Source organism: Pimephales promelas, chromosome 25 (assembly GCF_988280905.1).
Source record: "Pimephales promelas chromosome 25, fPimPro1.hap1.1, whole genome shotgun sequence".
Classification (NCBI taxonomy): domain Eukaryota; kingdom Metazoa; phylum Chordata; class Actinopteri; order Cypriniformes; family Leuciscidae; genus Pimephales; species Pimephales promelas.
In genome coordinates, this window is record NC_142793.1 from 4,964,989 (window position 1) to 4,980,860 (window position 15,872).

The 15,872-nt window shown below is 38.4% G+C and overlaps 5 protein-coding genes across 5 annotated transcripts; all 5 read left to right on the top strand.

Annotated features, from left to right (window-relative positions):
• Nucleotides 1–2,801: 2,801 nt before the first annotated feature.
• LOC120468099 (histone H1) lies at nucleotides 2,802–3,583 on the top strand. The gene has a single exon (XM_039656737.2). The coding sequence runs from the start codon at nucleotides 2,925–2,927 to the stop codon at nucleotides 3,543–3,545; it is 621 nt and encodes a 206-aa protein (XP_039512671.2). The 5' UTR covers nucleotides 2,802–2,924; the 3' UTR covers nucleotides 3,546–3,583.
• An 898-nt stretch (nucleotides 3,584–4,481) lies between these two features.
• LOC120468103 (histone H2A-like) lies at nucleotides 4,482–5,122 on the top strand. The gene has a single exon (XM_039656742.2). It carries the CDS (start codon nucleotides 4,610–4,612, stop codon nucleotides 4,994–4,996), a length of 387 nt encoding a protein of 128 aa, XP_039512676.1. The 5' UTR covers nucleotides 4,482–4,609; the 3' UTR covers nucleotides 4,997–5,122.
• A 947-nt stretch (nucleotides 5,123–6,069) lies between these two features.
• On the top strand, nucleotides 6,070–6,837 carry LOC148964976 (histone H3-like). Its single transcript, XM_089127543.1, has one exon. The coding sequence runs from the start codon at nucleotides 6,226–6,228 to the stop codon at nucleotides 6,634–6,636; it is 411 nt and encodes a 136-aa protein (XP_088983669.1). The 5' UTR covers nucleotides 6,070–6,225; the 3' UTR covers nucleotides 6,637–6,837.
• A 5,055-nt stretch (nucleotides 6,838–11,892) lies between these two features.
• On the top strand, nucleotides 11,893–12,487 carry LOC120468111 (histone H4). The gene has a single exon (XM_039656751.2). The coding sequence runs from the start codon at nucleotides 11,922–11,924 to the stop codon at nucleotides 12,231–12,233; it is 312 nt and encodes a 103-aa protein (XP_039512685.2). The 5' UTR covers nucleotides 11,893–11,921; the 3' UTR covers nucleotides 12,234–12,487.
• Nucleotides 12,488–13,002: 515 nt separating this feature from the next.
• On the top strand, nucleotides 13,003–13,691 carry LOC120468104 (histone H2B). The gene has a single exon (XM_039656743.2). It carries the CDS (start codon nucleotides 13,046–13,048, stop codon nucleotides 13,418–13,420), a length of 375 nt encoding a protein of 124 aa, XP_039512677.1. The 5' UTR covers nucleotides 13,003–13,045; the 3' UTR covers nucleotides 13,421–13,691.
• Nucleotides 13,692–15,872: the final 2,181 nt, after the last annotated feature.

Sequence of the window (15,872 nt, forward strand, 5' to 3'; positions counted from 1 at the left end):
ATATCAACGCTGAAAGCAATCTTTTCCACACAAACAAAAGCAACCTAAACTCGGCTGCGTAAAGATGAATTAGCTTAGTCGTTTCTTTGAGAGCAATAGGCAGTTTATAATTCGAGCTGTCACGCCATGCCTATTCAAATATCATGGTTTATGAACCTAATCACTTTATGCTGGGATGTGTAGCTGATGGAAAGGCGATATGTAAATGTCATGACATTGTTTAAATATTTTAAAGGAGGAATCGCCTTTAGCTTTACCCTAGAGTTGGTTGACTCTCTGCCTGAGATATGAAGCACAGAGAGATGAAGAGGAATATAGATTGTAAGCATATTATCTGATCCACACTCCGGAGAAGAAGATGGCGGTAATGCACCACCATAAAACAAGAAAGAAGAGGTTTCAAGCCAGCATTTCTCACTCCACCTAAGCTCCGCCCACATAAAAACGTCACCGTGTTTACCAACTGTAAAGGGGTCTATGGGCTATATGCACGCATAAGTTCCGCATTTGACGCAAGGATGCTCGTCCATTTCCGGTTGTGGAGATTTAAGCGGAGGAGAACAGAGGAAAACGGGATTATGTCAGAATCTTCAAAATTTACTGTCCTCCCGTCTTTGAAACGAAACGTACATACGAAGATGTAATTTGATATATAGTTATGTTTATTTAGTATAATTTTAAAAAGAAGCATAAACACAATGAGGGGTGTCTGTTTTATCTGTTTTTGTGACTAACGTTTCTTTATTATAACCATGGAGTATAAAATTCAATATAAATTCTCGGTATTGCATTGGACTCTACAATCGGCGGAAGTTATCGAGCATCCTTAATCCTTCACCGGAAATACCGCCGTGCATAGAGCCCATTGAGCAAGAGTCGATTCTTAATGACGCAATCGTAAGCCTATTTTTTTTACAAAAACTGCTTCTACGGGGCCATAACGTAAGATACAAGGTAATGGAGCCTTTTATACGTTGTCCATTATTTATTTCTAAAGAAACACGACAAATAGAGTCTTTGGACGCCTCAGATGTAAAGTTATTTGCTGTCAAAGTGACGCCAAAATGAATGGGAGTCAATGGAATGCTAACAGCAGGTGAAGTTCTGTTACAATGGTGGCTCCCGCGAGGCCTCAACCTCCGGCTGATGGATTACCTCCTTGCTTTTCTCACATCTTTCTCCACTGCCATTATTGAACCCCATTTCTTTTCACAAGAACAAAAGTATAAAATTATAATATTTTCTTCTTAGGCTCCACTTTTGATTATTCTTGTGTAAGACTGCCCCGATGTACCTTATGTTATGTTGCACATCATGGACACAGAACAAGAACAGTAACTTGGACACACTCGTACACTCAATCAAACTCATAAGAATATATTAGTATTCTGTATGGGGTTGATCTTTCAGTATATGATTGGATGGCCTGCTTTGTGGATAATTCTGCTTTATCTTGTATAAATATGACCCTTCTTCCCTAATAAAGTTGATGTATTAATGTGATACTACACTGTCTCTGTGTTTTGATCATCGATCTCGTGATGCCACACATCACTGGGGTCCAGGCCTGTTTCCATATGACTGACAGATGCTTCGAGGCTCCAGAGAGTACCTGAAAATGAATGTAACAGACAAATATTGTCTTGGATCAGAAAACTCTCGTAGCCCCTTGTTTTCAGTTCCAAGAAACACATTTTAGGAATTAAGTTGAAAACTTCAAAGCAACTGAATTGTTTTTGAGTGTTTCATTCAAAATGTTTTAACTTAGTTATTATCAGCCCTTCAGCTCCAGTGTCCTCATGCTTTATTACTGATCCCAGTTAAACCTGCCTGTGTAATTCTGCACCTTCATTATCTTGAAATGGTTTGGGTTAGAGCTTAGAGAACTTAGTAACCTACTGGTATGACCAAAACCCCGACATCCGTGCATATTATATGACTATTTTATTAATTAGCATTCAGTGGTGGTTAAATCAATATATAACAAACTTTCATTTAGTGACCTGTTCTTTGTCACATTAACTTAGCAGATTATTTTATCCAAAGCCATCTTTGGAGAAATACAAGCTACAATGGCATAAGGAATGCTTGCAATACAAAGTTTCAAACATTGTTCAGAAAAGCTATGAAACTGAGGGGAAAGCAGTTGTTTTTTGAGTCACTTGCTCTGCCTTGCTTAAAATGAGCGGCTCGTTCAGATGAGCTTTTACACGATCTTCATTCACATTATGGAAACTGAGATAAATGACGAATAAGGATAAACAAATATGACGATTTGCATTTTTTGTTAGGTGATATGATTTACATCATCTTATGGAAATGATATGTATTATTAATATTAATACAAATAATTATTATTTTAAGGACAGATCATCTGCTGGCCAGACATGAGATTCACAGAGAGACTGATGATGGTCGTGTGCTTCAACCTGCCCCAAAAATCATCTGTATGAAAGCCTCCTCACGCCCCTCGCTGATGCTGATTTCATAAAAATCTATTTCAGACTGTTAGCTGAACACACAGGTGACGGGGCCAGACTTTTATCAACCTTTCCACTTAAAATATCCATCAAATTTACGCGCTGCTTTTCCCCGTGACTGAAGCTCTCCTCGGATTTGATCTGACAAAGGCAAAATAAACATTTCATCATTTGGTATTTTAGTCTCCGGTGAAAGCTCAGAACCTCTGCTTGGTGTTCAATTTGTTTTGACTGAACCAAACTATTTTACCACTCCAGTTTTTAACCAAATTGAAGGGAAGAAAACACACGCGTGAAGGGGCTTGTTGACGCACACAAACGCTGAGCGGGCAGGTTGAGTCTATAAAGTTCTCATGTGTTTTTTAAGAGGGCAGCGCCGCGAGAGCGCGCCATTCATCACTGAAACTAGAGAGATTGAAAGACTGTAAATCCGAACAGAGAGAAATGGCAGAAACTGCTCCCGCACCCGCTGCTGCCGCCCCGGCCAAAGCACCCAAGAAGAAGTCCGCTGCGAAAGCCAAGAAAGCAGGGCCAGGCGTCGGCGAGCTCATCGTCAAAGCGGTGTCCGCATCTAAAGAGAGGAGCGGCGTGTCCCTCGCCGCGCTGAAGAAAGCGCTCGCTGCCGGAGGATACGACGTGGAGAAGAACAACTCCCGCGTCAAGATCGCCATCAAGAGCCTGGTGACTAAAGGCACCCTGGTGCAGGTCAAAGGGACCGGCGCCTCGGGCTCATTCAAGCTCAACAAGCAGCAAGCCGAGACCAAGACGAAAGCGGTCAAGAAAGCGGCTCCTAAAGCGAAGAAGCCAGCGGCGAAGAAACCCGTCGCTGCCAAGAAGCCGAAGAGCGCAGCGGCAAAGAAGCCCGCCGCCAAGAAATCGCCCAAGAAGGCCAAGAAGCCCGCAGCCAAGGCCGCAAAGAAGGCGACGAAGAGCCCCAAGAAGGCAAAGAAGCCAGCAGTCGCTAAGAAAGCAGCCAAGAGCCCTAAAAAGGCAAAGACTACTAAACCCAAAGCTGCAAAACCTAAAGCCGCCAAGCCTAAAAAGGCAGCGCCCAAAAAGAAATAAAGTCCAGTGTTTGTTCCTCAACGGCTCTTTTAAGAGCCACCCAATAACTCTGAATAAGAGCAAAACTCGCTTATACCTATGATTTGTGTTCACTAACACCACGTTTTGAAGAAAAATAACAAAGGTTAAATAATTTTTTATTTTCTCGAGATTTATTGTAAATTGCCAAAAAAGCTGAAGAGGATTCAGACGGTGATCAACCTAAATATGTTGTAATAATTAGAATATATGAAGAATATACGTTTCACTACACTAAGCTGAAGAATTGTGACAATACCTATGATTTGTGTTCACTAACACCACGTTTTGAAGAAAAATAACAAAGGTTAAATAATTTTTTATTTTCTCGAGATTTATTGTAAATTGCCAAAAAAGCTGAAGAGGATTCAGACGGTGATCAACCTAAATATGTTGTAATAATTAGAATATATGAAGAATATACGTTTCACTACACTAAGCTGAAGAATTGTGACAATACCTATGATTTGTGTTCACTAACACCACGTTTTGAAGAAAAATAACAAAGGTTAAATAATTTTTTATTTTCTCGAGATTTATTGTAAATTGCCAAAAAAGCTGAAGAGGATTCAGACGGTGATCAACCTAAATATGTTGTAATAATTAGAATATATGAAGAATATACGTTTCACTACACTAAGCTTAAAGCTGAAGAATTGTGACAATACAATCAGCCCACACATATCCAACCAACATGGGCAGTTATAAACCTCCAATATTACAATAGGAACATAACACTGCAGTATCAGATGGTGATTGTGCCCAAGATATACAGCGTGAGAAAGGTGCAGAACTTTTGGCAGTAAAAACGTACAATACCCTTTATGACAAACATGTCTACGGTGGTTTCCTCTTCTCTGTCTTAAAGGTCATTAAGTGCATATCTACGCCGAAAAGGGGGTTGGACTTTCGGGGGAAGTTCGGTGATTGGTTTAAATCTTTACAGACTCTAAACCAATGGGCGACTGGCACTCTACATTAAACTCAGTCTATGGAGACACACTTACTTCATTTTATTTCATTCGGTATTAGTAACTGACTTGAAAATGAGTGGTAGAGGCAAAACCGGCGGTAAAGCCCGAGCAAAGGCTAAGACTCGGTCCTCCAGGGCGGGACTGCAGTTCCCCGTTGGCCGTGTTCACAGGCTTCTGCGCAAAGGAAACTACGCCGAGCGCGTCGGTGCCGGAGCTCCTGTTTATCTGGCGGCGGTACTCGAGTATCTCACCGCTGAGATCCTGGAGCTGGCTGGAAACGCCGCTCGGGACAATAAGAAGACCCGCATCATCCCCCGTCACCTGCAGCTGGCGGTGCGTAATGACGAGGAGCTCAACAAACTTCTGGGCCGAGTGACCATCGCTCAAGGCGGCGTGCTGCCAAACATCCAGGCCGTGCTGTTGCCCAAGAAGACAGAGAAACCCGCCAAATCGAAGTAAACGGAACGAAGATTTCGTTACGAAAACAAAGGCTCTTTTAAGAGCCACCCATTTTATCTGTCAACGAGCGCTTTTCTCTTTTAATATTGTTACCAACATAAATGAATTATTCAAAGAAAAAAATGTCCCATTTAACGACTAGCGTGAGCGTCAACACCGACGATTAACGTTACAGATATATCTTTTTTCATGTATAAGCATACTATATGCACATTATATTTCTGTCTTATATAAGTACATTATGATCCTATAATATGTGTTTACCACCAACTAAATCTTTTTGTCTGTGAAGGTCTGATATTGAATAAATCATTCATAAAAAGTAACATATAGGCTATATCGGCTTCAGGGGAAAAGGATTTGGTTAATGTTCATCTGGGTATTTTCCCCTTTAGTAGCAGGCAGGACTGATCTACTATTTCACCGGGAGGATGGACACCTTAGTAGTGTGTCTCGCTGCAATGCTTTTAAACAGACTGTAATGTGATTTTGTTGTAATCCGAGATCTGCACAACCACTGGGACATATTGCGTTCATGTGCTATGGCAATTATGGTAAATACCAAAAGCCGACGTGGAAAATGGACATGAACACCCCCTTCATGTGGTATTTTCCACTGGGCAACTAGTAGAATATTTTCATGGACGAGTTGCCGAGATGAGATAACCTTTGATCTTTTCAAAATGGTGGAGAGCACCGCGAGTCGTGAATGTTAAAATTTATGCTATTCATGATCTACTACACAACATAGGCTACAGCATATTATTTACCTTTTGACTTTTGGTAAATCATTTTCTTGCTGTTGCAGATGACTTAAGGTCTTAAGCAATCTAAAATTGTTTTAGCTAAATAACAGGTCTGGATCTCCATCTTTTTACCACATCACGACAACAAAAGCACTTGAACGAAACACACTGATAAATACCAGTTCACAAGTGGAAAATATCCTATTCAGCACGTGAAATACTAATAAATACAGTGTTGTGAGTAAAAAGGCGCCGAAACTAATCAATGGAAACCCTCCGCTTGTTTGAAAAGAGGAAACGCGCAGTCATTGGCTGGCAGTCATTGGCTGGCACTCATGCGCTGACGTCACGTACTAACCAATCACAAGGCCTGCATGATCGCGCACAATGGGCTCGTGGCGCTCCAATGCTTTAAAATCGGCCGTTTAATACAGAGAGCAGCATTTCCAGCATTAGCAGGACAAAGAGAAGAAACTCGTAGCAATGGCAAGAACCAAGCAGACCGCTCGTAAATCCACCGGTGGTAAAGCCCCGAGGAAGCAGCTCGCTACTAAAGCCGCCCGTAAGAGCGCTCCGGCCACCGGTGGGGTCAAGAAACCTCATCGCTACCGGCCCGGGACCGTGGCTCTGCGGGAGATCCGCCGCTATCAGAAGTCCACCGAGCTGCTGATCCGCAAACTGCCCTTCCAGCGGCTGGTGAGAGAAATCGCTCAGGACTTCAAGACGGACCTGCGCTTCCAGAGCTCCGCTGTCATGGCCCTGCAGGAGTCCAGCGAGGCTTACTTGGTCGGTCTGTTCGAGGACACCAACCTGTGCGCCATCCACGCCAAGAGGGTCACCATCATGCCCAAAGATATTCAGCTGGCCCGCCGCATCCGCGGAGAGCGCGCTTAAACCGGCGTCTCATTCAACCCACAACGGCTCTTTTAAGAGCCACTAAAGTTTCAACTAAATGAGAGAATTTCTAATATAACATTACAATTAAGTGAAAATTAAGCATCAGGGTCCTGCGCAGCATATTTGAGTAAATTAACTTCCAGGTCTGAATAATCAGGAGATCCAGTACAGTATTTTGATTTGAACACACTCAGCGTTTAGCAGTTAACTGCTGTAACAGACTAGTTTATTATGGGATGACATAGTTTATTATGACTAGTTTATTATGGGATGACAATCACTTAATGTTCATTTGTAACAAATACTAACTTTGGATGTTAAATGCCAAATATAATTTTTTTATATTAAAATTTAACATAAATGCAAAAAAGGTGCAACTTGTATTGCTCATTCAAAAAGACACTGGTAGCTTTTTGCCACAAAATTTCGTTTCTTAACCTAATGATCAAAGGGATAGTTATTCTGTCATTTACTCCCTTTCAAATTGTTCTGACTAAACATGCATGGTCTTTTTAAATTTCCAAACATCACTTACTTAATATTAGGAATATTTGTACAATTATCAATATATGCAGGTTAAAAAGCGACTATGTTCATATGGCTTGGTTAAAGAGTCATTCTACGAAACCGGTACGATTGGAGTCCCTCTGACTTGCCTTTTTAAGTGTATGTCCTTTTTAAATGTCTCCTTTAATAGAGTTCAAAAATAATGACAAACATTTTATCTTTATATTAGAATTTTTTTTAATATAAAAAATATATTAAAAAATAATATTTCTTGTTTTTTCAGTTGACACCACCTATTTTGTCATGTCCCTCATGGCCTTCTATGAAAGTGTACTTGGAATATGAATAATACAATTAGAAAAAAAAGACCATACATTTGGCTATTCCCATGAATATCTATCTGTGCTTTTTTGCTGGTAATGTTTAAAAAAAAAAAATCATGGTTATTCATTAAAATCACATTATTTAGTTCCGTACCTCAGTAATCCCTCAACCCCGTTACACACATCATTCTCCCCCCATAAAAATAATGAACAGATCCTTATGTGACATCAACAACAGGAAGTAACATCACAGAAGTCTTCTGAACAACATTGTGTGCAGACACAGGCAAGTTACCAACTACTTTTATAACTATAACTTATTTAGAATTGTGATATTGTGGTTGTCAAGCTCAATGGCTCAACCCCGTTACATCAAATAAAGATAAAATTCTTATACTTGTGAAAATGATCTTTGTTATTTCAAAAGCATACATGATTTCTTAATATCATGCATTCCATTTGATCTCCTGTTATTCACTACATATAGAGCAGTGGGCATTTTTAGCAAAAAAATCACAACCCTGTCACACTCAACCCCGTTACTTCTTTGCCACGAAGCATGCGCACATGTAAAAAAAAACCACACAAACACGCTCACTCACACACACACATACATCAAAAAAGCACACAAGTTATAGGTTTTATTTTGATGACTTATTCAGTCATTTTATAATGTTCTAATGTATACTACGTTATTGTTGTTTTTCCTGCAGTCGTGTTCATAAAACTGAGTTGCAATTGCAATTTATATCTGTTGTTTTTCTTGGTAACATAATAAAATTCAGTGCTTATAGAAAATCTTACAGTGAATTTGAGTAAAAAAAAAAAAACAACTACTCATATGTTAAGCTGTATTTGTCTCTTCAACCCCGTTACTATCTTCAACCCTGTTACCATAGTCTCAACCCCGTCACACCTACATTTTTATGATTTTTTTTTTACGTTTATGAAAAAGTAAATTATTGTTTGTTGAACTCAGTCTGAAGTGTTCAGAGCAATCATAAGAATACTGAATACATCATAATACTTCAAATTCTGAAGTTAAGCCACTTCTTTGATCAAAAATGATGAGGTTGCTGTCACAAAAAGTGCCCATTTCAGGCTTTAGTATAGCATAAGTGTGAAATGATATGTACATTTTACATTTGCAATAATTGAATTAGAGTAAGGGACATCTGACTAATAGGAAAATGTTGATTTCATTACAAATATATTTTATAATTATATTCAGAGAGCTTCCATATTGTCCATAACGGGGTTGAAGACTAATAGTGCTCATATCTTAAAATAATTACCAATAATAAAAAGTATTTAATACCTAAGGTGGGAAAATCTGTTTTTCCGGAAGTTAAATATGTCATTAACGTTGTGGGGTGTTCAGAAAAGTAATACATGTTGGTAAAAAATCCAAAAATGTGTAAGTCCAAATCGTACCGGTTTCGTGAAATGACTCTAAAATGTTCTCTTTTTCATGATGCTGGACAATTTAGATTTTGTGAAAAGTACTTTTCTTAGCCAAGCAGCGGATAACAACCGTGAACTTTCTAGCATATTCAGTCAGTCTCGGGCGGTCCGCTCTTGTTTGCCAGATTTGGGCCACAATCGAGCAATAAGAATGTCACATGACAGCCATGAACAAAACAAATGAAGCAGAATTGGCCCACAGTTAATTTTAAATCTGGCCCAGGTCCGGCCCAGATCTACTGTAATACCTTGCTCATGCCCACATACCGCATGGAATGGCAATTGAACGGACTCCGCTCCTGTTTGCCAGATGTGGGCCATGTACAAGCCATAGCAATGCCACATGTCAACCATGGACAAAACAAAGGAAGCAGAACTGTTCCAAATTTGTATAACAGTTCTGGCCCAGATAAAACACCTTTCTCCGGCCCACGTAGCTCATGGGATGATGGCACTTGAGCTGTCTACTATTTTACTATTGTGGTCTCCTACAAGACATTTACACTCCTCAATTTTAGTATATCTATATAACTTAGACTTGAGAAAAATAAATTGAAATTAGTTTAAATATATATATATATATATATATATATATATATATATATATATATATATATATATATATATATATATAACTCATTTCAATTTGTTTTTCTCAAGTCTAGGTTAAATAAAAAGTAACATGAAAGATGCTTTGCTGATCATTTTCCACACTTTTTTTGTTTGCGGCCAGTAAAGTTGTTAGAGTATCAAACATAATCCGGCATTTTAGTATTGCAGTTTTAAAACAATAATTGAGTTGGTCGTGTTAAGCTTGTTGTTTGTGTTGAAGAGGTGGTCAAAATCCCTTGCCTCTTCAGCATATATATATATATATATATATATATATGTATCACATATCCTTTTGAATGCTTATGTATTTTTTTATGAAATCAATAATTAAGTATATTCATTATTACTTAATCATTTATTGTGCTTCTGCTTGTGAAATCATATTCTTAAATGCTGATGTAAGTCTTCAGCTTCTTTTAGGTGCACAAGACCATTTGTCTCTTTCTCTGGTCTCAGGAGAAAGGTTTTATGGATCCTAAAGGCATTGTGAACACATATGTCCAACATGATACTTCTCTGTACCGATGGTCAAGCTATATTGAGCATTGCTATATTGAACTTTAATTGTTGTATTAAAATGTATTCTTTCTATTATATTTCCTTTTTGGGGAGCAAATGTTATCTGTTTTTCTCCCAAACGAGTGAACGTTTTACCATTATGTTTTGGTACACTTAACTGATAATAAGCCGCTCAGACTCTCTTCAGCCTTGATGGGAGCTCTTATTTGCTAGTGTCCTATGTGAACGCAGTAACAGTGAAAATAATAGCGGAATAGGGATTTGGTTTGTGTTTGAGTGTTAAAACATAAAGTGGTCATTGAAGCCAATAGTTTAAGGCACCATTTGTTTGTTAAAGTCTTACTCCAGTTGCAGGTTAAGGAACCACTGCCATTCTTTGAGATTGACTGAGTTGTTGTTCTGGACATGTTCTGGACAATCTGTGACCTGGAAGGTCATGAAGTGCCTCTGTGTCAGATGCATCATCGATGAAGATATGCTTCCGTCTATCAGTATATGTGTGGAAAATTACTGTGTTTATCTATTTCTCAGCCAATGAGAATCATTCAACGTGTTAGCAATGACGTAGCTTAGACCTTGGAAATGGTATAACTGCTGTGATCTTTGTAACTGTGAGGGAAGGCGGCCTACAAACACCTGTGTGAGTCTTGAAGCTGACTTCTGCTGATGAAACTTAAAACTATGTTTAGTAAACTTTTCTTTAATTTTTTATAATTCTGACTCCGGGTCTTCGTTCTTTATATCTGGTTCTGGGTCCTTAGACTGTTAACCCCTAACAGTGTTTTCCCATTACTGAAAAGGTGAAACAACACAGGCATAAACAGAAGATAAAACAAATGTGCCACTCTTTTAACTCTATCCTGGTAACAAACGTCACCAATTTTTTTTTTCCTGACATATTTTAGTTTCTCTTGTTATGAAGCACATGTTCATTTATAATACAAAATTTAACCATAAATAAGACTAATTATGAAATAACAGCTAGAAAGAATAAATTACATTATATTTTACATGTAAAAATATCTATCTATCTATCTATCTATCTATCTATCTATCTATCTATCTATCTATCTATCTATCTATCCTTTACTGTGCTTATGATGTTATTTATGATGTTAATAATAATTACCTTCCAATTTCCTATTATTTATGTCATTTTTGTCATCATTTTATTTGGTGTTCAGTAGGCTGCAGCTGCATGAGAAAGTTATTTTGTCCCTTTTGAAACTTAGCCAGAAAAAATATAGTTCTTTGTTAAGGGATTAAAACACTATTATTTAGAATTTGTGTATCATTCGTTCAGTCCTTTTTTTTTTTAATTACAGCTGTTGCGTCATCAGTTCTTCCTCATCCAGTTCCGCACTGCAGAGTAATAGTCCTCCGCTGCTGCAGTTGTGCGGATTCATAAGTCGTTTAATTGCAAATACAATTAATAGTTTTCTCATCAAACAGCCAGAATAACCAATGGCTAATGGTTACTTTTGTGACCAGACATTTTTTTTTAATAAGAACATTGATTGTATAATATTCCTACAAATGCCATACTAATATGAGGATTAAATGGGTAAACTTTGATACTGTGATATGACTTCTTGTGTCCCTCTTCCTTTAATTTAGTGACTTGTAGATAATCACTTATCAACCAGTACTAGGCCTACTGTAAAATGATATTTGTTAAATACATTTCATGAAACATGCATATTAAAGTGAAATTTTGGGGGAGGGGTGTGTGTGTGTGTCATATGACGCACAACTGGTTTCTGTCAGGTCCTGTAAGCAAATGTAAAAGGCCTCTTTGCAACCTCTAAACTCCATTGTTAGACTTTCATTGATCGACAGAAGTACTCAGTGTTGAACATGTCTGGAAGAGGCAAAGGCGGTAAGGGACTCGGGAAAGGAGGCGCTAAGCGTCACCGTAAAGTTTTGCGCGATAACATCCAGGGTATCACCAAACCCGCCATTCGTCGTCTGGCTCGCCGCGGCGGCGTCAAGCGCATTTCCGGTCTGATTTACGAGGAGACCCGCGGAGTGTTGAAGGTGTTTCTGGAGAACGTGATCCGCGATGCCGTCACCTACACCGAGCACGCCAAGAGAAAGACCGTCACCGCCATGGATGTTGTGTACGCGCTGAAGAGACAGGGACGCACCCTGTACGGCTTCGGGGGATAAACGCTCGAGACTAGGACAAACCACACAAAACCCAAAGGCTCTTTTAAGAGCCACACACTGTGACACATAAAGAGTCAAAACTTTTAATCATGTCAGATCATAGAATTAAGTTTAAAACACTTTGTGTTCTTAATTCAGTGTACATTTAATTTAAAAACTCTTTAAGTAATGTTCCACAGTGATTCATCGAGAATATCGCTTTCTGCTTAAAACACAATACTCCCAAATAAACCGATTGGTTTTGAATAAAACGTTGATCCGTTTCATGAACGCTTCTCCAAAAAAATCATTACGAAAAAATAAAAGTAATTAACGTTAGATAATGGTACCAGTTAGCAAACATGAGAATGCAGAAACGTAGATTTATTTCTGTTTTTAAAAATCTAAACAGTTTCATGAACTAATTATGTTTTTAAAGTGTATCAGACCATTTTGGTCTATTTTTTCCCAAACTCGCTCAATGGGTTTATAAAAGGTTTTAAAATTACACGATCATTCACAATACTAGAACCACTTATTATCCTCCAAAAATATTACTAAATAAAAAGAGCGGGAAACTAAACAAATGAAACTCTGTGGAAGTGTGTAGTTCAAACGAGACGGTGGGCGGAACTATATTTTATCCACACCTGTGATTGGCCCTCGTTCCTCTCAAGTTGTCCAATAAAATTTGAGTTTGTGGGTTTGGTCTATGAAAACAGACAATCAGATACTGCCTAACGCTTTGAAAATTAGCATAGAGCAGTGAATAAATCCTTCTGTATCGCACTGTAACCTCCATTAAATCGTCAGTCTTGTGATATCGCATCATCATGCCTGAACCAGCAAAGTCCGCTCCTAAGAAGGGATCCAAGAAGGCCGTCACCAAGACCGCCGGTAAGGGAGGAAAGAAGCGCAGAAAGTCCAGGAAGGAGAGCTACGCCATCTACGTCTACAAAGTGTTGAAGCAGGTCCACCCTGACACCGGCATCTCCTCGAAGGCGATGGGCATCATGAACTCTTTCGTCAACGACATCTTCGAGCGCATCGCCGGTGAGTCGTCTCGCCTCGCGCACTACAACAAGCGCTCCACCATCACTTCCAGAGAAATCCAGACCGCCGTGCGTCTGTTGCTGCCCGGAGAGCTGGCCAAACACGCCGTGTCCGAGGGCACAAAGGCCGTCACCAAATACACTAGCTCAAAGTGAGGCGTGCCCGACTTCAACTACCCCAAAGGCTCTTTTAAGAGCCACCCATCTTCTCAGAGAAAGAGCTTTTGACTTATCAAATACAGTCTTGAATTGAAGCACACGTTTCATAACCGTGATCTATCTCTTTCAATATGTCGTTAGTTTAAAAATGCGAAAATGTTACATTACTTCTTAATGTGTGTAAATCTTTATCAAACCGCAAACTGTTCATAACATTTGAAGTGTTACAACAACTGGCATTCATGTATAATTATACCAATAATAAAAAAAAAACGGTACCAATGAAAGTGAATTTATTCTATCACTGTTTGTTCTATTGTTGCGAGAAAAGTTCTAAAATATCTGGGGGAAAAAATTCCTAAAACCAGTTTGCAGAGATCCAGACAAAATTACCATTATGTGCTGACACTTTAAGATTAAAGATGGTGTTTACTATTTGAATGACATGTGGATGGACATTTTTTTATATATATATATATAATTTTTGTTGATTAGTGGAAACTAAAATCATTTTTGCATCAAGTATATTGAGATACTTTATTTTTTTTAGGTACTTGCATGACATTTAAGCAATTTCTTGAGATACAACACTGAACGATAATACGATTTATTCCAGTAAAGTAATTGTTTCTTTGTGAACAATGGCTGTGCTAATTCCAGTTACAATATCTTATTGGTCATTAAATTCACATGCTAAATAAGTTAATATTAGCTCTAGCTGTTCATTTGAAACAAAATAGATTAGAGGGCCACCGCTTCATTTATAAGTGAGTTATGTTGAAATTAGTTTAAACAACAATTTTATATTCATTATGTAATTCATTAAGTAATGAACTTATCAATCTATTTATATCTAATTCAATGTTGTTTGTAGAAAATAATTTAATTACAAGCTGTGACAAGTTTGATTGTAGTCTTTAGTTATCCTTACTAGCCTACTATCTGTCTGACATGAAAAACACCTCAAAGACCGCACCAGGCATCATACAAGTCTTTTTCCAATGATTCCTCGCTCCAAACGTATCCATGTAGCAGCATTTATTCTCATATCTATTTCTTTACCTAACAAGTCCAGTTGAAATTTTAGCAATTTCTCAACTTCTGGTCGAAGCTTATTGAACATATAGGAAACATACCTCTCTTAGAGCATAATATTCTGAGCATTTAAAAAAGTAAGTCTCTACTCTCTACCCCATACCTGAGAGGAGTAATGCCGTTTAAAGAAACCGAAATTAGCTAAAATGGCTAAAGCTAGCTAAGTAAACTAGTGAATGCTTCTGCTACAGGGATACGTTTGGGATGAGGAATCATCAGAAATATTATTGTTTGAAGACTGGTGTGGTCCTTTCAGTTAATTACCATTACAATGTCCATATTACCATTCTTTTCCCAAAACTCTGTGGCAGATCTACTGGTATATTAGTCACTATCACTTACCACAGACAATGATGAGCAGCTTCGAAGTCTGTTGGTAACCATTGGTTGGTTGTTTCAAACTCATTAAAATTACTAAGATCGTGTGTGTGTGTGTGTGTGTGTGTGCGTGCGTGCGTGCGTGCGTGTGTGTGTGTGTGTGTGTGTGTGTGTGCGCGTGCGTGCGTGTGTGTGTGTGCGTGCGTGTGTGTGTGTGTGTGCGTGCGCGCGCGTGCGCGTGCGTGCGTGTGTAAGTGAGCCATGATGCTAAATATCCAGCATGTTTTTAAGAATTTTGAGAGTAGTCTAAAATTCTATTGAAATTCTGAGCCTGTTGACGCCAACTAGTAGTGAAATCATCATAGATCCATTGATTTTGTTTGGATTTTTATATTTTTTCTGTGTAATGAGTATAGTGTTTGGTGAAAAGAATGGCATATTGCCTGATGTCATAACTTAAGGGAATAGTTGATTGCCAATGAAGTAAAGATGAAAATAGTGGAAAAAAAGTGAAAAAAAAACGCCTGGTTTTTTTGCATTAAATTGATGCTAAATCATCTAGAAATGTGTTTTAAGAATTATTTTTTCAGTGGATGTTGTCCGCACATGTGTTCTGTGTATCTGGAATGCATTTATTGAGAACCTACCCAACCCACTAAGAATTTGATGAAAAAAAAATATTTTTCACATTTTTCTGATAAAAAATAAAGGGTGCGTGTACTAAAATGGCCAAAAAAAATTTCCGCGGTATTTCCGGCAGAGCAGACCCTCCAATTATTTGTTCTTAGGGTCAAAATTAACAGAAAAAAACACAAATAAAAAGTATGGCAGACCATGTCAGGTTCAACCCATTTTTGACACTTTGGCACCCTGACTATATAGTAGTAATATCCACAATTCCACCTTATACTCAACCTGAAATTGACATGAAATTATCGATGAGAACAGAAGGGAAGTGGAAAATAAAATTAATTTCCCAATTGATAAAAAGTGTCTCAAATCCACTTCCTCTGGCTTCTCATTTATTCATGTTCAA